The sequence below is a fragment of the Pteropus medius genome, unplaced genomic scaffold (assembly GCF_902729225.1).
Source record: "Pteropus medius unplaced genomic scaffold, Ma_sr-lr_union100, whole genome shotgun sequence".
Classification (NCBI taxonomy): domain Eukaryota; kingdom Metazoa; phylum Chordata; class Mammalia; order Chiroptera; family Pteropodidae; genus Pteropus; species Pteropus medius.
In genome coordinates this window covers 9240156-9262060 of record NW_024352783.1, presented here as the reverse complement: position 1 = coordinate 9262060, position 21905 = coordinate 9240156, and the positions used below count along the sequence as shown (strand labels likewise).

The 21905-nt window shown below is 54.2% G+C and overlaps 1 protein-coding gene across 1 annotated transcript in view; it reads left to right on the top strand.

Moving 5' to 3' along the window:
* The first annotated feature begins 7794 nt into the window (after nt 1–7794).
* MYO15A (myosin XVA) overlaps nt 7795–21905 on the top strand; it is a 53062-nt gene continuing 38951 nt past the window's right edge. The window contains 12 exon segments of the mRNA XM_039847551.1: nt 7795–10097; nt 10100–11650; nt 13580–13662; nt 14266–14329; nt 15083–15192; nt 15546–15620; nt 15856–15946; nt 19450–19455; nt 19850–19953; nt 20061–20124; nt 21101–21214; nt 21738–21899. Of these exon segments, the coding sequence (XP_039703485.1) occupies nt 8046–10097; nt 10100–11650; nt 13580–13662; nt 14266–14329; nt 15083–15192; nt 15546–15620; nt 15856–15946; nt 19450–19455; nt 19850–19953; nt 20061–20124; nt 21101–21214; nt 21738–21899 (4476 nt within the window). The 5' untranslated portion in view covers nt 7795–8045.

Below are 21905 nucleotides of genomic sequence, written 5' to 3'. Positions count from 1 at the left end.
GTACCAAGGATGGTGTGTTTAGGCCTGGAGAAGCCTCCCCTAATACCTCTCAAAGGGCCCTGTCCCAGGCAGCCACCCGGTTCCCATTCCTTACCCACTCTGTGCCTTCTGTGCAGGGAGGCTATGGCAAGGGCGACCTGAAGTCCTTTCCTGCTCAGACAGCCTGGTTGTCTTTGTGAAAGTCAACAATTCCCCTACCCCCATTCAGGCCCACTGCTGAGCTACAGAGCTGTACTCCCAGAAGGTGGCCCTCCTCCAGCTTTAGAAGATTTGGGTGCAAAGGAGCCTCAGGTCATGAATGACCATCATTTGTCCATGTGTCCATCTCCATGTCTCTTCCTCTCCAGCTTAGATTCCATGGGTCCTCATTTTGGAAACCTCCTTTAGCAGGAAACCCTGAACTCATCTGTCCTCAAGATCTCATCCGGCTCTAGGAATGCTGCTGGGGGTACTTGTATTACCTATGGCTTGGCGTCTTCCCACATCACTGACCGCCTTAGCTCCCCCTTGGCAGCTCTTCTAAACCCGCTGTGCTCCCCTCAAGCCCCAGCTAGAAAATTTGTCTCCCAAAACCCCATACTCATCTGTACCCCATCTCCTTCCTCACGGCCTCTACATGCCATGCCACAAATGGTTCAATCTCTTCTCTCTCCCTCCCTCCCTTTCTCCTGGATCTATCCCCTTGATTCACCAACTACAGTTGACCCTTGAACAACACAGGTTTGAGCCGCATGGGTCTACTTCTACATGGATTTTTTTCCAGCAAATATATTGGAAACTTTTTGGAGATTTGCAACAATCTGAAAAAATTCACAGGCAAACCTTATGATTTTAATAACATCTTTTCTCTAGCTTACTTCATTGTAAGAATATAGTATATGATACATATAACAAATAAAATATGTGTTAATTAACTGCTTATGTTATCAGTGAAGCCTCCAGTCAGTAGCAGGCTATTAGTAGTTAAGTTTTAGGGGAGTCAAAAGTTATACACGGATTTTCTACTGCACAGGGTTGTCTACGTCCGCACTCCACCTTTGTTCAAGGGTTAACTGTAATCCGTATTCATTTGCTTGGGCTTCCATAACAAAGTACCCACACTGGGTGGCTTAAACAACAATTTTTTTTTCTGCCCTTGTACTATAATTTATTTTTTTAATTTATTTTTTATAGTGACATTGGTTAACAAAATCCAGTACGTTTCAGCTGTACAATTTAACAGTAAGGCATATATATATTGCATTGTGTGTTTACCTCCCATAGTTAGATTTCTTTCTGTCACCACATATTTGACCCCTTTTACTCCATCTACCTTTCCCCTCCCCACAACAACAGAAATTTACTTCCTCACAGTTCTGGAGGCTGAAAGTTCAAGATCAGGGTGCCAGTAGGGTTGGTTTCTCCAGAGCCCTCTCTCCTTGACTTGCAGACTTTTTTACTGCAACCTCATATAGCCCTTTTTCTCTACGCCTCTCCCATTGAAAAAAATCATGAGCCCCCTAGGCACATCATTTCTATGGCCACCTTCTTTTCATGGCTTAGCTTCTGCAAGTCGACCCCTGTGTCAGTTTCCTCATGCCAGCCCTCTCTAAAATGCCATCAAAACAGGTACTGCCAAGCCCTAATGCCACACATTGCTAAACAGCGAACATTTCTAACCCCATTTGCTTGAGCAAGCTTTTCATAGTTTGGCACATCTGGTGGCAGTCCCCTCTGGCAGCTTCTCTTCCTTGCCTCCTTCCCACACAGTCTTTAAGGACTGGCATCTGAGGCCCCCTTCTTCTCATTCTCTCCCTCTCCTAGACAGCCTTACCCCTCCCCGAGCCTCCATCTCACCCAATCTGTGAGTCTAAACCACATCCTTCACTCTCCACCTGGACGTCCTACACCCCAAACTCTCCTTGTCCCAGACCAAATCTGTGATATCCCCAGACCACCCACCTCACTTCTGAGAATAATTCTGCTCTCCATCCAGCTGCAGCAAGCCAACCCTGAAGGTTCTACCCTCACTCAGGCCCCCATGCAGCCCCTTACTGAATGTGTCCACTGTACTCTGTCACAGCTGTCCCAGGCCAAGCCACTATCCTCTCTCCCTGCCTCCACTGTGTATCCCTTCCTCATCCTTCACACAGTGGCACAAGAGCTTTTTCTAGAACACTTTCCAAGAAGTAATATGAGGCAGTGATTGAGAGCATGGACACTCTGGACCAGACTACCTGGGCCTGAATCTGGTTTCAAGCTGTGTGGCCTCAGGCAACTTACTAGACCTCTCTGGGCCTGTTTCCTTATCTGTAAAGTGGGAGGGATAATAGTCCCTACTTCCTGAGGTTGTAGCATAGGTTGAATGAGTAGTGTATAGCCTGGTAGTTCTCAGCACAGGCCTCATCATTTTCTCATTGTGGGCTCTTTCTTGGCTGAGTGACCTAACCTCTTTAAGACTGAACCCTTCATCTATAAAATAGGAATAGCAGTTCCCATCTTGCATATTGTGAGAATCTAGTGATATTATTAGAAGAAAGCATTCAGCACTGAACCTAGCATATAGTAACACTTGGCAGTGTTGGTTATTTTTATTATTTTCAAAATGCATATCTGGTCACATTTCTGACAGCTTTTAAACCCTGCCATGCCCCACCCCCTTCGCCCCCACTACTCTAGGGTTGAGGACCAAAGTTCCACCCCAGCCTCTATGGCCTCATGGGGCTGGTCTCTCCTGCCATACTAGCTGCTTCTCACTTTACATGCTCCCGTCATTCTGCCTCGCTCATCCCTTGGCCTCTGCACCTGCTGTTCCATCTGCCTGGAACACTATTCCCTCTTCAATTCAATTAGCTCCCTCTTATTCTTCACATCTCAGCTTAGGGTCATCAACTCAGGAGAACTTTCTTGGCCTTCCGATGCAGTGTTTGCCTACCTGCAATGTGGCCTGGCCTTCATAGCTCTTCCCATGGCTGCAGTTTCTCCCTTTTTGGTGTGGCTCTTTGCTTAAAGTCTGCGTTCCCTGTGACATTGGGAGCTACGTGAGAGCAGAGACCATGCCTGGTTATGCTCTACTCTGACTCCCCTGGTGCCCAGCACAGTGCCTGGCACATAATAAGTGCACCAATATATGAGGCATGAATAAGAGACTTATTCCCTGATACCCCTCAGTGCCTGCTGTGGAGACTGAGGACCCTGAGAGGGAGGGGGGATCCTGAACCCACCAGAGAAAGGGCAGCTCCAGATGACTGGGGTGGGGCTTGGGGGGGGGGCGCAGAAGCACTGCCTACATAGCCTGGGGGCAAGCCTAGGCCCCAGAGACCAGAAAGGGTCATGGGGGCAGGACCTGCTGCCAGCAGTCACCCAGACCACCTTCTCACAGCAAATAGGAGCAGCAGCCTATAATACTGGTATCAGCAATAATAACAGTAATGGCACTTTATTACAGGCCAGGCACTTGCCTAGCTCTCTATTTCTCTCTTAATGCTTCCATCAGCCCTGGCAGTAGGAGGCAATATTAGTACCTACACTTCCTACACTTATAGATGAGAAGAACCAAGTGTAGAGGCTGCACAATTTCCTGTGGTCAGATCCAGAATGGGAACTGGACCTGACCCAGAGTTCTGAGCCACCTGGCTCCGTATACCCTGGGCTCCTTCTCTAAGTGCCTTGGGCTCTCTTTTAGCTACGTTCACCTCTCTGAGCTTCAGTCTCTTCATCTGAACAATGGGGCTTCAGAGCCTAAAGATGCCCACTGAGTGTGCCATAGGCCCCAGTCAAGCCCATTGGCCACTTGCCATGTTGGCCTCTCAATTATTCTCCTGGACAAACTCTAGGAGGCTAAGGACCCCCCTAACTTGGGGCAGGCAGGGGGTGTGACTGTGAGAGGTGTCCTTGAGCCCAAAACAACCCTGCCCTTCTTCCCTCCTCAGTTTCCTCAAATGTCACATGGAGCCTGGGGGTGGGGTTGGACCCTGCAGCCCTATCATTCTTCTGAGAGCTCTTCTGAAGGTATGTTTCCACTCACTGTCTTCAATTTCTTTTTTCCGCATTTTCATTTTTTCGTTTTAAGTGTTACATTTTTGTTCATCTGAATCAGAAATGTATTCATGTTTCACAACTCAAACCACAGATTTACAGCAAGATAACCACTTTGATCAATTTCTTGTGTATCTTTTCTAATATTTCTACATGTAAATAAAAGGAAATGCAAATTTATATTCTTACACACACACACACACACACACACACACACACTCACCATACAAAAGACAAGCCTAGGTATATATTATAGACAATACACTGTTCTGTACCCTGTTCTGTTTATTAGCAGATCCTGGGGATCTTCCCTATCAGTACACAGAGATCTTTCATGTTTTTTTATTATAGCTGTGTTGTACACTGTGGAATGTACCATGGTATATTGTAGCAGTGAGTAATTTGGTATGTAGCCCATTCCCTGTGTGCATGAGACTCTGTAAGATACATTCCCAGCAATGGGCTCCTTCCTCCCTCCTTTGCTTCTTTTTTTAAATGAACAGTTTTATTGAGATATAATCCACACACCATACAGTTCACTCACTAAAGCATGTATGATGCAATGGGTTTTGGTATGTTCACAGGGACACACACCCTGTGACCACCACAGTCCTTTCTTCCCTGAACTCTCTCCCATCAGGCTGTTAACCCCCTTGCCCCTATCACTCTACCGGCACCACCTCCCCGCCCCTGCTTGTCGCTCTATGTAGCTGCTTCCAATGGTCGGCTGTCCTTAATTAACCTGACCCATATGCTCATTTGCTGCAGCTGCCCTGCCCTCCTCTTCAGCCACTTGCCAACTCCTTGGCCCCAAATAGTGCTCATTCCTTGGGCCTGTCCTCCATCTGCACTCATTCCCTAGTGTTGTCCTTCAGAACTATGGCTTCAACACCACCTAGGTGCCACTGACTCCCTAACTGATGTTGTCAGCCCTGAGCTCTATGATGCCCTCCTCCCCAACTCCCTTGCTGTGCCCAAGAGACTTCTGAAACCAGCATATCTAAAGCTGACATACTGGCTCTTCCCACAGCCATCTTCATCTCAGATGTGGCCTCTCCATCCTTGCCCTTGTTAATTAAGAAAATCTTAGAGATACTTATGACTCCCCTGTTGGCTCTACCTGCAAGATAATCAGGATCTCACCACTTCTCTCCATCTCCACTGCCCCTAGCATGGTCCAGGCCCCCTACAACAGCCAGAAGGATCCTGTGAAGACTGAGGTCCAATCCCATCTCTTCTCTGCCAAAACCCTCCCATGGCTCTGGCTTCACTCGCAAAGCCAAGTCCTTACCATGGCCCACAAGGCCCTATATACCTAGCCCCAACTTCTGGCCTCACCTCCCCCCTTCACCTCCAAATTGCACTCCTGTCACCCTGGCCTCGCTGTTCCTCCATCATATCAGGACCATTGTGCTTCCCCCCAGGACCCCCCCTCCTCCTCCTATAGCTTTTGACCCCAGTGTCACTTCCCAGCAGGTCATCCCTAACCTTATTCAATGTCGCACACACACCCACTTCTTCATGCCTCTCTCTGCTTTATTACAATCCCAGCACTTATTGCCACCTGATCAATTACATCTTTTACTTATTTTCCTGGTTTGTTGATAACTCCCCACCCATACATGTAAACTCCACAAGGGTAGAGTTTTTATCTGTTTTGTTCTTAGCTGTATTTCCCATGCTTACACACAGCCAGGTGCACAGCAGGCTTTCAAAAAATAACTTCTGAATGAATAAATGAATGACCAAGCAAATGTATGCTGGCTATAGGACCTGAGGGTCAGGGTCCAGGCTGACTGAGGAGTCCAACTCCCCTCCCACATGATGGCCTAAGTATCCAGGAACCCAGCAGGCAGGAAGGAATAGCAGGAAGCTACTTTGGACCCACCCAGGCCTTGGTCTGAGCCCAGTTCTACCCTCCCAAGCTGGGTGATCTTGAACAAGTCACTTTGTCTCTGAGACTGTTTTCTTATCTGGAGAATGGAGATGGGGCCTCCATCTCATGAGAACCTCATGAGATAATAGTGGCTGGGACCTCAATTTAGAAATCAGCTCCAGGAGGGAAAAGGGTGGTTGTTGGCATTTCTGGGCTCAGATAGAATGACCCCCTACCCTCTTTTTCCTCAAGTGGGGAGCAGGCACAGCCCAGAACAAAGCAGGGTAATGGGCAGTATAGAAGGTGATATGGAGAGTGGACACCCCCTCAAAATTCCACCCTGCACAAGGCCCAGTTCTTGCATGACCCCCACCTCACCCTGGAAGCCACCCGAATGCTCCAGCTTCCACTCCCTGGGGGTTGCCTGAAACAGGCACCACTAGCCCCTGGCACGACCCCCTTCCTGAATTGCTGGGCACCTGACTGGCTCTCAGTGAATTTTGGGGGAGGAACAGAGACAAGAGAAAAAAAGTGAATATGCAGAAGAAGTGAGGAGATGGGGAGAAAGAACCTTGGTCACTCACAGATTCACCTCTCGGTTCCTCGCCCCTTGTCTGAGAGAAGCCTCTCACTGTCCCCATTTCATAGCTGAGCAAGCTGAGGCTCTGAAGCCACTCGAAGGCATGGAGTCAGCAAGTGGCAAAACCAGAGCTAGAACCTCTCTGCTCTGGGGTCTCCTGTGTAAAACCTTAAAGGACCAATTTGCTTTGGGACCTGAAGACTAAACAGAACTTCAGTGACATTAGCTGGAGGTCTGTCTTCAACCACCCTGGGCCCTTTGTGTCCTGATCCTTGATCCTTGGAGGGGTGAGGAGGGGTGGAGAGAGGGAGGGAGAGGAGAAGGAAAAAAGGTTCTGAGGCCTCAGGTCCCAGAGCTGCCACCCCCTGTTCTCCCTCCCACCCCCTTCATCTATGAAGCCACAGCTCCTACCTCTTACAGTGCAGATTCTCAAAAGTGGACTGGTCACTGGCCAGACAGTGGGCATATGGCCTTGTGTCAAGTGTCCACCCTGGAGCAATCAGCTGTAACCAGAGAGGATGGGGTCCTCTTGGCCACAGACTTCTTAGCAAGGGCAGAAACTGGGAGGAGAGGCCAGGAACCTCAGATATGAGCCACACATGTAGCATCTCCAGCTACTTATGTTTCTCAACAGCTCCATCAAGTCTTGCTTTCTCCTTGTGAAGAAAACAGGGCACAGCTTATCACTCCCATCCTACAGATGAAGAAACTGAGGCCCAGAGGGGGCAAGGGCTTTCCTGAAGCCATACAGCCAGTCAGTGGCAGAGCTGAGGATCAGAGCCAGGCCTGACCCATCCTCTGTTTCTGCTCCCCCAGCCCCCTGGCATGTGGCCTCACAAGGCCCTGCTGGAGTTCCACTGAAATGCCCCCACCTTGCCCTGCCTTCTGAGCTGGCACCCTGGTTCTCCTCAATGCATTATTCATGCTCCCAAGAGCCCGCCAGCTCCAGTTACACTGACCAAAGCCCTGGGCACCTGCCCTTCCCACTCCCCTCCACCCTCTCCCAGGACCTGGAGGGTCCAAGGTTCCCCTCTAAGGCAACTATGTGGGTCCTACCCTGGCTCAGGAGACGTAGCTCCACTTCCTGCACAGTACAGATGTGCTGAGTGGTTTAGGGCAGGTGGCTTCCCCTCTCTGGGGGTCAGTGTCTTCCTCTGTGAAGTGGCAGTGACCTAAGCACTCATTTTGGTGGGCTGAACTGGCTGAGGCACAGGGAGGGCTTGATCCAGGGTGGTCGTCACCATGACTTTAGAGCCAAGATGGTCACCCTTAGCACAGGCCTCAGCCAGGGCTTCCCCTGCTCTCGGGTAAATAACACTCACGCACCTTCCACCACCACTTGAGGGTGAAACCCAAGGCGGCGTCTGAAGGAAATGAATTATGGATCCGTCCTCTCGGAATCCTGGTCCCAGCCAGAAGCAGCTTAGCCGTCCCTCCCCAAGCCACCCAGTCCTGGCAGCTCAAAACTGGAGTCTGCGTGTGCCGCCACAGGCAGGAGACCCGGGACGTCCTCTTGTCTCCAAGTCCCTGAGCTCGTGACACCGGCCTCGGCCCAGTGAGTAGGCTGTCAGTATGGCGAAGGAGGAAGATGATGATAAGAAAGCCAAGAAAGGGAAGAAGGGGAAGAAGGCGCCAGAGCCGGAGAAACCTAAACGGAGCCTGAAGGGGACGTCGCGGCTGTTCATGGGCTTCCGCGATCGCACACCCAAGATCTCCAAGAAGGGCCAGTTCCGCAGCGCGTCAGCCTTCTTCTGGGGCCTCCACACCGGCCCGCAGAAGACCAAACGCAAGAAGAAGGCACGCACTGTGCTCAAGTCAACGTCGAAGCTCATGACGCAGATGCGCATGGGCAAGAAGAAGCGTGCGATGAAAGGCAAGAAGCCGTCCTTCATGGTCATCCGCTTCCCCGGACGTCGCGGATACGGCCGCCTCAGGCCGCGTGCCCAGTCACTCAGCAAGGCTTCTACAGCCATCAACTGGCTTACTAAGAAGTTCCTCATCAAGAAGGCCGAGGAGTCTGGCAGCGAGCAGGCCACAATGGATGCCTGGCTCAACCGCTCCGGCTCCCGTGTGGGCTCCCGCAAGCTGCCCTTCCCATCGGGTGCTGAGATCCTACGGCCCGGAGGCCGCCTGCGAAGGTTCCCCCGCAGCCGCAGCATCTATGCGTCGGGCGAGCCTGTGGGTTTCCTGCCCTTTGAGGATGAGGCCCCCTTCCGGCACGCAGGCTCCCGCAAGTCGTTGTACGGGCTCGAGGGCTTCCAAGACCTTGGCGAGTACTATGACTACCATCGCGAGGGCGACGATTACTACGACCGGCAGTCGCTCTACCAGTACGAGGAGGAGCAAGAGCCCTACCTAGCTGCCTACGGCCCCTACAGCCCGGCCTGGCCACCCTACGGAGACCACCTCCATAGGTACTCGCTCCAGGACCACTACGACTACTACCACCCTGACTATTATGGTGGCTCCTACTATCCCACATCCAGCTACGGCTATGGCTACGGCTACGACGATTACGAGCCCCCTTACGCGCCCCCAGCGGGGTACACGTCTCCCTACAGCTACTACGATGGCTATGGCTACGAGGGCGAGCCGTACCCGTACAGCTACTACCTGGACCCTTTTGCACCTTATGAAGCGCCATACCCACCCTACCACCTCCAGTACAACCTTCCACATGATGTACCTGCTTTTGATCCTTACGGGGTGCCCTATGCTGCCCCCTATGGCGTCCCTTACGCAGAAGACATCTATGGAGGTGGGGACCAGGCCATCTATCCCCCCGAAGTGCCCTACTTTTATCCAGAGGAGTCGGCCTTCGAGTACCCGTGGGTGCCGCCACCCATCCTCTCGCCCCACAACCCTTATGCCCATCCCATGGATGACATCGCGGAGCTGGAGGAGCCAGAGGAGGCGGCTGGGGAGCGGCAGGGCACCTCCTTCCGCCTGCCCAGCGCCGCCTTCTTCGAGCAGCAAGGCATGGATAAGCCTGCCAGGTCCAAGCTCTCCCTTATCCGCAGGTTCCGCCTTTTCCCGCGGCCCCAGGTGAAGCTGTTTGGGAAGGAGAAGCTGGATGTGCCCCTCCCCCCGTCCCTGGACATCCCCCTGCCCTTGGGAGATGCGGAGGAGGATGAGGAAGAGGAGGAAATGCTTCAGGTGCCTATGGGGCCCTACGGCCACCCTTTCTGGGGCTTTCTCACGCCGCGCCAGCGCAACCTTCAGCGCGCCCTATCAGCCTTCGGCGCCCACCGTGCCCACCGTGGCCTGGGCTTCAGCCCTGAGTTTGGCCGTCCTCCGCCTCGCCCGGCCACCTCGCTGGCCCGCTTCCTCAAAAAGACGCTGTCGGAAAAGAAGCCCGTCCCGCGGCTCAGAGGCAGCCAGAAGGCCCGGCTGGGGGGTTCAGCAGTCAGGGAGGCGGCCTATAAGCGCTTCGGCTACAAGCTGGCCGGCATGGATCCCGACCGGCCCAGCACCCCCATCGTGCTGAGGAGGGCCCAGGCGCGGGCGCGCAACAACAACAACTCACACTGTGCACCCGCACCGCCCGCCCACTGGAGTGCGCTGATCTCCCCGCCTGCGCCGCAACAGCCCCAGCTCAGACCTCAGACCCCGCCCCCTTCTCCTGCGCCCTCTCGGGCCTGCCCCGACCAGCCTCGCCGTATGGATCGCTCCGCCGCCACCCACCGCCCTGGGCTGCCCCAGCCCACGTGCCGCTCACACCGCAGGCCAGCTGGTGGGCCTTTGTGGAGGCCCCTCGCGTGAGCCCTGAGGTGCCCCCTGACCTGCTAGCCTTCTCCGGACCTCAGCCTCTTTTCCGGGGCTCCCACCGGAAAGGGGCTCCCTTTGGCTTCCCTGGGCCCTCCCCACGGGCATCGTGGAGGCGGGTCTGGCCGTCTCCCCAGCCTTCGCTGAGGAGCCTGCCGGGCCTGGGCTACCGCTCCCCTGTGGGGCCCGCGTCCCCTCAGCCTTCCATTCGCTCCAGCCCCTTTCAGCCGCCCTTCTCTCCCCCACCCCGGCGTTTCCGCTCGCTGCGGGAGCCCCTGACCCCACGCCGAGTCTCTGGGCGTCTGGGCGCACCCCACTCGCCCACCCTTGGCGACTCGCAGCAGCCCTCGCCACCCCTTCTGCTGGGCCCCAGCCCGAGGAGCTGCTCGCTCAACCTGCCCTCGCGCCTCCCACACACGTGGCGCCGTCTCAGCGAGCCTCCCACCAGAGCTGTGAAGCCCAGGGTGCGTCAGCCCTTCCACCGACCAACGAGCCCTGGGCCTTGGCAGGCAGCAGTGGCTGCAGCTGCGGTTACCCCTGATCCCCAGGAGAGCCAGCGTGAGTCTGAGGATGCCGAGACGCCCTGGACAGTGCCCCCGCTGGTCCCCAGCTGGGACGTGGACGTGCCTCCCACTCAGCGCCCACCCTCGCCCTGGCCAGGAGGTGCTGTCAGCCGCCAGGGCTTTTCCAGGCCACCCCCTATACCTGAAAACCCCTTCCTTCAGCATGTGGGCCCTGTGCCATCCTCTGCCTCTCAGCTGGAGAACCCAGCCTCTGACATGACCAGTGTCTTCCTGGGTAGACACCATGACCTGGGGCCTGGACAGCTGGCCAAATCAGCCAGCCCTGGCCCTGAGCAACCCGAAGAAGAGTCTCCCTCAGGGGACCACCAGCCACCAGCAGAGCCTGAGCCCGCAACCCAAATACCCCCCAAAAAATCCCCCCCAGAGCAGAAGGCACTAAGGCTCAGCCTCTCCCACCCGCTGGCTGCATGTGACCAGATGAGGTCTGCATGGCCACCATGGCGCCGCTGGGGGACGCTGCCCAGTGCCCCAGCTCCCTTGGCACCCACTGGGATCCCAGGGCCCCTGCCCAAGGCAGGTGTGCAGCGCCAGGCAGGTCCTGGGCGTTTTGCTGTGGTTATGCCTCGGGTGCAAAAGTTGAGCTCTTTCCAGCCAGTTCGTCCTGCCACCCAGCAGCCCCCTACCCAGCTGACCCAGGATCCAGAACCCAGCCTCAAGCCAAGAGCCTGGAGTCTGCTCTGGTCCTGCCTCAGGCTGCCAGCAGAGACCCACAAACCCTGGCCACAAGTACATGCCTGCCCCCCATCCTGCCGCCTGGACTCTGGAGCTGCCTGTCTGTCCCATGGGGGCCCCTGGGAAGAAGTTGGCCCCAAGAGCTGGTGGAGCAAGGTATGGGCACAGGTCAGAGGGAGGGCTTGGGAGTTGTGTCCTGGGAAACAGGGCAGAAGACGGCCTCAGGACCTTGGTGAGCTGCTGCCTGCATGGACCTCAGTCTTCCCATCTGTAATTTAGGGAGAACAATCCCAGGCTCCCCAAGCCTCTGGAGGATTTAACAAGGGGATGCCTAAGCACAGGACAGAGGCACTAGAAACTCCTCCCAGGTCACTTTGGGAAAGGGATCTTGTCCTAGCTTGGGTTCTGAGCAGTCCTGTCCTGGTCCAGTCTGGATGGCATGTCGATCCCTACCTGCCCCTCAGAGATTTTGGCTGAGTACAGAATTGCAGTACTTGACTATCCACCCTGTCGCATCCCCACATTAAAGCCCATGCTGTTCCTCTTGCCTCCTCCTGATCCTCCCCTCAACTGGAGTCCTCTCTCCTGGGTTCCTGCTTAACGACAGTCCCCTGAGCTGGAGGATTCTGGACTATTTTAAAGTGAGGGACTCAAGAACCAAACTTCCAGCCTCTTCCTTGCACTGTGGGGAAACAGAAACCCAGAAGGTCACAGTGGATCAGGACTGAGCCAGGAATCTGGCTACCTGTGGGATATTGGGCAAGCAGCTTGTCTGAGGGGTGCCAAGCCTGTGCCTGGCTGCCATGTTAGTGGTGGAATGCGAGTCTGACTCTGAGTGGCCATCAGCGAAGGGGGGTGGTCACCGGAGCCTTCCCCGGCATGCCTGGGGTGGGCGGGGCATGCAAAGGCAACAGGCATTTCTCAGCCTATGCAGACGGTGCCCCGTGGAGCGGGCAGCCAGCTGGCCTGGCAATGGCAACCGGGGCGGCTTGGCTGCTGGGGGGGCCTTGGCCCCGGCGGCGGGTACCCCAGGCCGTGTGGGCCGCAGCGTTGCGGGAGCGGGCAGCAGGGCGCCCTGGGGTGAGGGGCAAGGATGCCTGGGCCCTCCTCACCCTGGAATACGTGAGTGGCTGAATTATTCAGGGTTCGTGGCCACTGGCACACAAGGGTAGATGGGTGGGCAGGAGGCCAGGGCCTCAGGGTGATACTCGCTGTGGCCTACTTAGCACTCAGGGCTCCCTTCTGGTGTCCCCTTTCCTCACTTGCTTAGGGAGGGGTTTGGGATGGATCTGAGAAGCTGGAAAGATAAGGCGCACACGTGCACTCGCGGTCCTGTGAGTCACGCGCAGGCTTGCGTGCCTGGGATGTATGCGTGGGTGTACCACAGCCAAACAAAGAAAGCATATGTGTGTGCTGCAAGGTCTGAGGAGCTGTGGCATCCATCGGGTCATGTGCACACGTAGCCAGGCACAGAGGAGACCCTGCAGCCCAAAGACGGTATCAAGACTTCCGTGTTGAGCCCCGCAGCTATGGGGACAGCCCCAGATGTCTATGCACACAAGAATATGTCAAATGGACATTGAAAGCATATGCCTCCAGCTAAAGTACCACAAGCTTTCACGCATGTCCACAAGCATCTTGCAAAACCACAGGTTTTGAGCTGCAAATGCCATTGCATGTAGGTCTGTGCATCTGGGTCTACATGATTGCCCTGGCCTAGGCATAGGGGTATGGCGTGGAATGGGACAGTCTTGGTCTTGAACTTGCTGGAGGTCTCATGCACCAAGATATGAATGTTCATCAAGTTGTCACATAAGCAAAGATTTGGGGTCCATTCGGAGAAGGGAGAACACTGGGAGAGCATGGGAACACATGGGCATAGAGCAGCTGTGTGTCTCTGTGAGTAAGGGCTACTTGCAGGCTCCACAGGCCATGGCATTCTAAGGCAAGGAAGCTCACAGGACCTACCTGACCTGGACTTTTCCCTCCTTCACAACAGGAGCAGGCCAGTGTGTCCAAGCTAGGGGGCCGTTCATGGAAACCCTCTAACTGAGTAACCATTAACTCTCTCTCTCTCTCTCACAGATGTACTCCATTCGCAACCTGCCATCCACACGGTTCCGTGAACAGCTCCGGGAAGATGGTGTGGAGGACATGACACAGCTGGAGTGAGTAGGCAGGGTGGCAGAGTCAGTGAGGGGTCACAGAAGAGTTGCCACACTCCAGGCCAGAGCACTCCTCCTACCAGGGGTGCTTCTCACTTCCTGTTACACTTTCAAAGCCTCGGTTTCTTCTGCAAAGTCATATAGTGTCACAAAAGCCAAATGTGTGCGCAGCATATCTCTGTGAGTCAGACAGGCCTGAGTTCGCCCAGCCCTACCACTTATCAGCTGGGGGACCTTGGGTAAATCACTTTGTTCTATGTGCCTCAGTTTCTCATCTATAAGAGAGGGATGATACAGCTGTTATTATGAAGGTGCTGGCACATTGGAGGTACCCTAAAAATGAGGGCTATGCTGGTCAATGTCATTATCTAATCACGGTGACCTCACATCTGCTAGCTAAGAGCATCTCCAACCCAGTGAGGTAGGGACAGTGATTATCATACCAATTAGATAAGGGAAGAAAATGAGGCACAGAAAGTTTAAGTAACTTCCCAAGACCTCACTGTTAGTTGGTATCAGAGACAGGACTTGAACTCAGGCCTTTCTGACCAAGGCCCTGCACTGAGGGAAAGAGTGCCCTGACTGTCTATCTCCCTGTCCTCCCAGAGACCTCCAGGAGGCCACCGTGCTGTCCAACCTCAAGGCCAGATTTGAACGGAACCTTATCTATGTGAGTCCTGGGGCTGGCTTTGCCCTGGGCTCAGGTCTGGCAGGCATCTGCCTCCTGGGGCCCTGGTGGGAGGCATATACTTCTGCTGGGTCCCAGACTTGTGACCTCTGGTTTCAATTCTGGGGTTTCTATTATATAAGCATAACCTACTGGAGCTTGGAGCTCTGAAAGCCAAGGTTCTAAACATAGAGTCTTAGAGTGGTGGGTGCCAGGGCAGAGGCCTAGAGATAGGAACTCAATGGATAAAGCTTCTGGAGTCCTAGACTCCGTTGACCTGGATACTAGGAGTGGGGAGGGAGGGAGCTGCTGGCCCCAGAATGACAGAACAAAGGCCCAGAACCACAGTGGGGGTGGCGAGGTCACACAGAAGGGCCCTGGCCACCTCAATCCCCTGTAATCCCGACCCTTCCCCACCCAAGGCAGTAGAGATTTGACCTCACACTGAGGCAGAAGCTTCTGAAGCCTGGCCCTATGAATAAATGAAATAGGCAGCAGCTGACACAGCCATATTTGCAGAATCATGGCTGTGGGGCTTTGCTCACTCCAAATTCCTCTAAGCCTGAGCCTGGTACAGTACCTGAAATAGCAGATGACCCATCAAGCTGTCAGAGGGCCCAAGGTTTGAACATTGAGGCCAAGCAGCCACACATCTGTCCCCATGGAAACAGAGATCCAGGCTGGGGGAGCAAGGGAAGGAGGGACACACAGGGCTGCAAGGAGCCACAGGCACTGAGACCACTGTCTGTCCAGCAGACATATATCGGTAGCATCTTGGTGTCGGTGAACCCATACCGAATGTTTGGAATCTATGGGCCGGAGCAGGTGCAGCAGTACAGTGGGCGGGCCCTGGGAGAGAATCCCCCGTGAGTGTCTCCGGGCTTGGGGAGGGAACTGTCCTGGCTCTCCTGGGTCCCTGTCTGAGCTTGGTGAGCCCCTGGCTGCCCCTCAGCCATGAATCAGGGCTAATGGTGGGCAGCTCACCTGCTCAGCCCAACAGCGTTTCCCCAAGCCTGGCCACAGCCCCTACTGGGTTGTAGGCCACTGTGGCTCAGACCACGGTGGGGGGCATTGCAAGGAGTGTTTCCCCAAGGGTAGGGGATGGAGCAGATTGGCTGCTTAGCTGGACACAGATGCCTCTGCCTGTACCCTGGGAGGTTTGGATGCACAAAGACAAGCTTCTGCCCCAGTGCCTTCCTCCCATGGCCTGTTTCTCCAGGCATCTCTTTGCAATTGCAAATCTCGCCTTCGCCAAAATGCTTGATGCCAAACAGAACCAGTGCATAATCATCAGGTGAGCAGCACGTCAGGCTGGGGACCTTTGTGCATGTTGTGGGGAGATATGGAGGGGGACCTCAGGCAAGAGGTTTGCATCAGGATAGACCTGCTGGGGAACCTGGGGAAGTCACTCGGCATCTCTGGGCCAGCCTGCCTGCCTGCCCGTGTCCTCTTACATCATGGCTGGTTTGGGGGAGCCCAGAAGAGGCAGTTAACTGGTTGAAGCTCACTTTGTCCCTTTGCCTGGTCAGTGGAGAGAGCGGCTCTGGAAAAACTGAGGCCACAAAGTTGATCTTACGTTACCTGGCCACCATGAACCAGAAACGGGGCATCATGCAGCAGGTGAGTCTGTTCCCAGAGCCCTCAGCTGAATGCTCCTTGTGTTCCCCAAGAAGCAAGACTTCTTGGCGCCACTTGGAGAATGGGGAGGCTGAGCCCAAGGTTGCACTGAGAGGGCACTTACGATGCAGGGCTGTCGCTGCCACCCCTCCCAGGGAGCGTCTGCAGGGTTCCTTCCTCCCTGTATCTGTGCAGCTCTGGGTTTTAGCACTCCTGGGTCTGGCCCAAGTAGAGGCCACAGGAGGCAAGAGGAGTCACTCCACTTCCCTTACCTTTCTGATTATGGCTCCTGGTCCATAGTCAAAGAGGCAGGACAGGCCTGAATATGGGGGAGGTTTGTGTGGGTGGGGGTCAGTAGATGCTGGGCACTGAGGAGGCCTGGCCAGGGTCCGCAGGATCTGAGGTCTGCTGAGAGTGCAAGTCCTCCGAACCTGAGACTGTTCAAGGTTTCCCGAGGACCTACTGTGTGCTGGGACTGTGCTAGGCTCTGGGGAGGCCGACAGCAGCAATGCAGACTGAGCAATGTTCCAAGCACCATGGGAATTTCATTGTAGTGGAGAAGACAGAAAGAAAAATAATACACAAGTAAATTATGTATATGTGAAAGGGTGATAGGCTGTGGAGAAAAAAAGCAGGGAGTCGGATAGAGAGTGTTGGAGATTGTATTTTGAAGTGTGGTAGTCAGCATAGGCCCTACTGAGAACTGAGGGACTGGGTTGAGGATGTCTTGGGGAAGAGCAGACAGATAGAAGGAAGAGCCAGTGCAAAGGTCCTGGGGTACAAACAGGTTAAGTGTGTCAGGGGGATAGCAGAGTGGCAGCGTGGAGTCTAGATGAGAGAAAATGGTGGCTCAGGCCAAGGAGGTGGACCCCAGTGCAGTTCAAAGGACAGCCATCGACTTGCTAAGAGACCAGATAGGGTTGTAAGAGAAGAGGGCAGTCCAAGGGCAACAGCCTGTTGCCCAGGAGATCAGCCTGAGCCACAGGCAGCATGGAGGAACTGTCATCAGCTGGGCGAGCAGGGCTGCAGAGAGAAGACAGCAGTGCCCTTAAGGTGTCTGCTGGGCATCAACACAGAGATGGTGGAGAGGCAGTGAATGCACCATGAGCCTGGAACTCAGGGAAGGCGAGGCTGGAGGAAAAGGCCCACCAGATCAGAAACTGACTCTCAGACTCCCTGCCCTAGGTCCACAATCTCAGCAGGTGATCTTGAGGGCATCAGGTGGGGCTACTCAGCTCTCAGTGAGGAGTGGGTCGACCCAGGCTTTGCAGTCAGGAGGTTTACATTGTGGCAGGTCCCTTCTGATGCCTGCCAGCCCCTCCCATCAACCTGGGTCTCCTGGAGGCCAACCAGACCATCCCTCTGCTCCAGGCAGGGTTTTCAAAACCTCGAAGTTAGATATCTGCAAGGACTGACTAGGTAGGCAGGCAAATGTGTGCATGGAGTCCCTCCTGTGTGGGGGTGATTTCAGTCATGTCACTCTAGAGCCTCGCAGCAGTCTGGGGCAGGTATGTTGGTGTCCATTCACAGATGAGGAAATTAAGGCCTGGGAGGGAGATTACTTACCCAGTGTCTCAAAGTGAGGGGGTGGAGGACTTTGAGTTTGAAGTTCACGGCAGACCGCTGTCTTAGCAGGAGTCAGGGAGGAGGGTCAGAGCTGTGGGACACAGCAGGTTTGTGAGTTTCTGTGCCAGGCACACAGTAGGTGTGATGATATGTGTGCCATCTGGGACAACTGTGAGCTCATTTCCTAACTGCTGCTCCTCCCTTCTTATGTAATCGGACAGGCCAGATCCAGGGTCTTAAACAATGCCCCTTGTCTTGGCTCCACCCTCCCCCATGTATGAGCATCGTACTCATCAGTCTCCCATTGGTCAGCAAGATGGTGCCACTAAACCACAACCCATACCTCCCAGCATGCCAGAAAAAGTCTCAGGGCTCCCTGTTGTTAGACTGCTGTCCTCGCTGGACCAAGTTATGCTTGACTAGTTAAGGCCTGGGCCACAGGGCTGGAATGTGATTAGGATACTCCAGGGTAGAGGATTGGCTAGATGCTGTGCACCCCAAACCACAGGCACCACCTTACCTGGGGGCTGACCTGATGGCCCCACAGGGCCAGATGTTCATCTACATGGTTCACCTGTCCTTGCCCCTGGCTTCTGGCTGTGTGCTCCAGCCCCATGGTGGGCACTAGGAGCAGAGAAGCTGCTGACCTGCCCTCAGGTGCCCTCAAGAAACTCCCAAACTAAGGGATAGTACAGGCCACAGCCCAGGCAGACCCTGACTCATGGAGCAGCCTCAGGCCACACAGTAGGTGTGATGATATGTGTGCCATATATGTAGGTGTGATGATATGTGTGCCAACTCCTCTCTGGGCCTCAGTCTACTCCTCTGTACAATGGGCCCATATTTCTTGGATCAAACAGGACTGTGGGAGTGACCAGATGGAGGAAACTGGCACTGTCTCCAAGGTAACAGATATTATTTCTGCAGAGACCAGGCTTCCTCTGCTTCTCCCCTAAGAATTTATCCTGAGGAAATGAGTCAGCGAGGGAGAACACACAACTATGCACATGTTTGTCACAATATTGTGCTCTCTCTATCTTACAGACACTGGCATCCAGAGATAAGATATTACCTTATCTTTCCAAGTCTGAATCTCCTAATCTGTAAAACAGCTATATTAGTGCCTGCTTCATAAGATTGACTATGATTTAATTAAGTTCATTGTAGGTGCTTAATAAATGGGAGCTATTATTAGCTATGTATGCCCTGTGTAGCTCTGCTCTCATAAAATACTATTCCTCCTTTCATTCATTTAGCAGATATCTGTTGAGAGCCTCGTGTACACTAGGTACTATGTAGATGCTGGGGACCCAGAGGTGTGCAAACAGATTCCTGCCTATATGGGCTGACTCTAGTAGAGAGAGACAAGATACAAAGAAACGAATTTGCCAATGGTGCTGAGGGCTGCAGAGGGAAAGAATTCTGGTGCTCAGAGGTTGCTGAGGGCACAGTCAGAAGGGCCGTGGTGCTGGGCAGAGTGACGAAGGGGAGATAAGAAGATGAGGCCAGCAGGGGCTGGGCTGCGCAGGCCCTTAGAAGTCATTGTGAGGACTTGTCTTTGAGCCCGAGTGAGGTGGTAGAATGTGACCTATGCAAGTTTTCAAAGGACCCCTGGAGGGAGCATAGTAGAATCAAGAGCCTAGATGGTAGCTGTGGGGGTGAAGAGGACATCCCCAGAACCTTTTGGCAGGTAGACTCAGCAGACTCTCACATCTGGCACCTCACTGCAGTCCCCAAGCCTAAACACCTGGGGTCTCTGAGGCTCATGGCTTTACTCTCACCTGGTGGCTCTCCTGCCCACTACAAGGGCCCAAAGAGGTCAGCCATTCCCTCCATGGTCTGAAGCCTCTGGTGTTGTTGGGGGAAAGGTGGTCAGTCCCCTAGGTGACCTGCTTCTGTTCTTGTCCCTCTCTCCTTCTCCCTCCTGGCTGCTCCTGAAGATAAAGGTATTTGGAGTATGTGTGCATGCATGCATGCGTGTGTGTGTGTGCATGTTCAAACCCCTGTGAGATGCATGCATGGGTGTGCATACTCATGTATGATGGCAGCATGGGCAGGAAGCAGTATTTAAAGGCCTGTCCTGGCCAGGGGCTGCCTTGTGAAAGGCTGGAGCTGGCTGAGGGGTAGCTGGGGTCTGCGTGTAAGAGTTGAACAGAACGAGGTGGAAGCATTGGGGGACACTAGGAAGACCCCAGGGTTCTATAGGGAGCCCACCTCTGGTTGCCCTTCACAAAGGGAGTTCTTGGGGAGGTCTGTGTCTGCGAAATCCTGCGGTGGCCCTAGCCATGTCCCCCACTCTAGGCCCCCAGAACAAGTTCCACATCTTCTTTTGGGGTCCAGATCCTGGAGGCAACACCCCTCTTGGAGTCCTTCGGTAACGCCAAAACCGTCAGGAACGACAACTCCAGCCGCTTCGGAAAGTTTGTGGAGATCTTTCTGGAAGGGTGAGTGGGACAGTGGAGGAGCCTCCAAAGGCCTTGCAACATACTCCGTGTCCTGGCACAGCCCCTCAGAGCTGCCCAGGTGAGCTGACTGTGCTCCCTCGCCCCAGGGGCATGATCTCTGGTGCCATAACCTCCCAGTACCTGCTTGAGAAGTCCAGGATTGTGTTTCAGGTGAGCAAGGCCTCCTAGGCCCTTGTGTGTTGGTTGGGACATGGGATAGGGTCAGGGTGTGTGTGTGTGTGTGTGTGTGTGCACGCACACGTGCTTACATGTGTGCGCTCATAGAGCCTGGCACCTGGAAGGGCTGGGTATGTGTTGAATTAATGAACAAATATGTGTGTGTGTATGCATGTGACTGAGTCTTCTACCCAACTCCCAACCCCCGCCTTACAACTACGTTGTCTCAGCCCTGTTCCTGATGCACACTGGGTATGATCCTGCCTCAGGGCCTTTGTGTCTACTATTCCTTCTACCTGGAGCACTCTTCCCCTACATACCTGCATGGCCAAACCCTTCACCTCCTCTTGGTCTTCCCTGAAATGTCACTCGTGCAGGGAAGCTATCCCATTTAAAAATGCAGCCCCCTCTGCCCCACACCAGAACTCCCCATCCCCTTCACTGCTTTATTTCTCTCCAGAGCACATCTCATTACTTGACCTATTTCATATTTTAACCAGTGATTTGCTGAGTGTCTGTCTCCCCAGCTAGCAGGTGGGCTTCTGTCTGCCTTGTTCGCTACTGTGTCCTGAGTGCCTAGAACAGGGCCAGGCCCACAGTGGGTACTCAGCCACTCTGACTGAATGAGCCATCAGGAGGCCTGTGTGTACATGTCTGCTCTATGGATACACATGTATGTAGGTATGTGTAGCCAGTACACATGCGAGAATGGCCACTTTTCTCTGATTTCTCCAAAAATAATTAAATTCTTCCCAGAGCCTCCTCCCCACCACCATATCAGGGCTTCTCCACCCCCACCCCTACTCCTAGCTAATGCTCACTGGAAGCTCACTCGGCACAGAGGTGCCCAGTCTTTCCTGCAGGCCCGTGTGTGTATTTATATTTATGGCTGTACCTGGGTCCGTATGTGTGTCTCGGGGTCACCTAGGTGGGCACTTCCCTTCTCTGCACCCATCTACCTGCTCTGCAGGCCAAAAATGAAAGGAACTACCACATCTTCTATGAGCTGTTGGCTGGACTGTCTGCCCAGCTCCGGCAGGCCTTCAGCCTTCAGGAGGCCGAGACCTACTACTACCTGAACCAGGTGAGCACCAACGGGCATCTGAGGGTCCTTAGCCCTGGTAACCTTACCTCATCACCCCAGTGGGATGAGAGAGCCAAGTTGTGGTGTTGTGATGGCCAGTGAAGGTGATGGAGGGTTGGGAGGGCAAGTTTGGATTTAAGGTGTCGCATGACAGCAAGCAGACAGGCATCTTTGGGGTCCAAAGCCAGGGTAAGGGAGGCCTACCTGACTCTTCATTTTTCTGGAGTCTAGAACAGAACTAAGCAGCCTAGAGCTACTACACTTCTCCTCTAGTGCCTCAGTTTCCTCATCTGTAAAGCGGAGACAGCACAGTACCACTTTCCAGGGGTGTGGTGAGGATTAGAGGAAGGAAATGTATATGAAGCACTATCACAATACCTACCCAGAGCTTCCGAGCCCACGGGAACGGAATGAGAGCTGAGTGGACAACTCAGGACACACTGCCGGTCGGGGCAGAGCCGATGCCTCGAGGGGTTCCAGCACACCCCTAGGTTCCCTGACCCCTGGCCCTACTGTTGCCCAGGGTGGGAATTGTGAGATCTCGGGGAAGAGTGATGCAGACAACTTCCGCCGGCTCCTGGCTGCCATGGAGGTGCTGGGCTTCAGCGGGGAGGACCAGGACAGCATCTTCCGCATCCTGGCCTCCATCCTACATCTGGGCAATGTCTACTTTGAAAAGTATGAGGTAAGA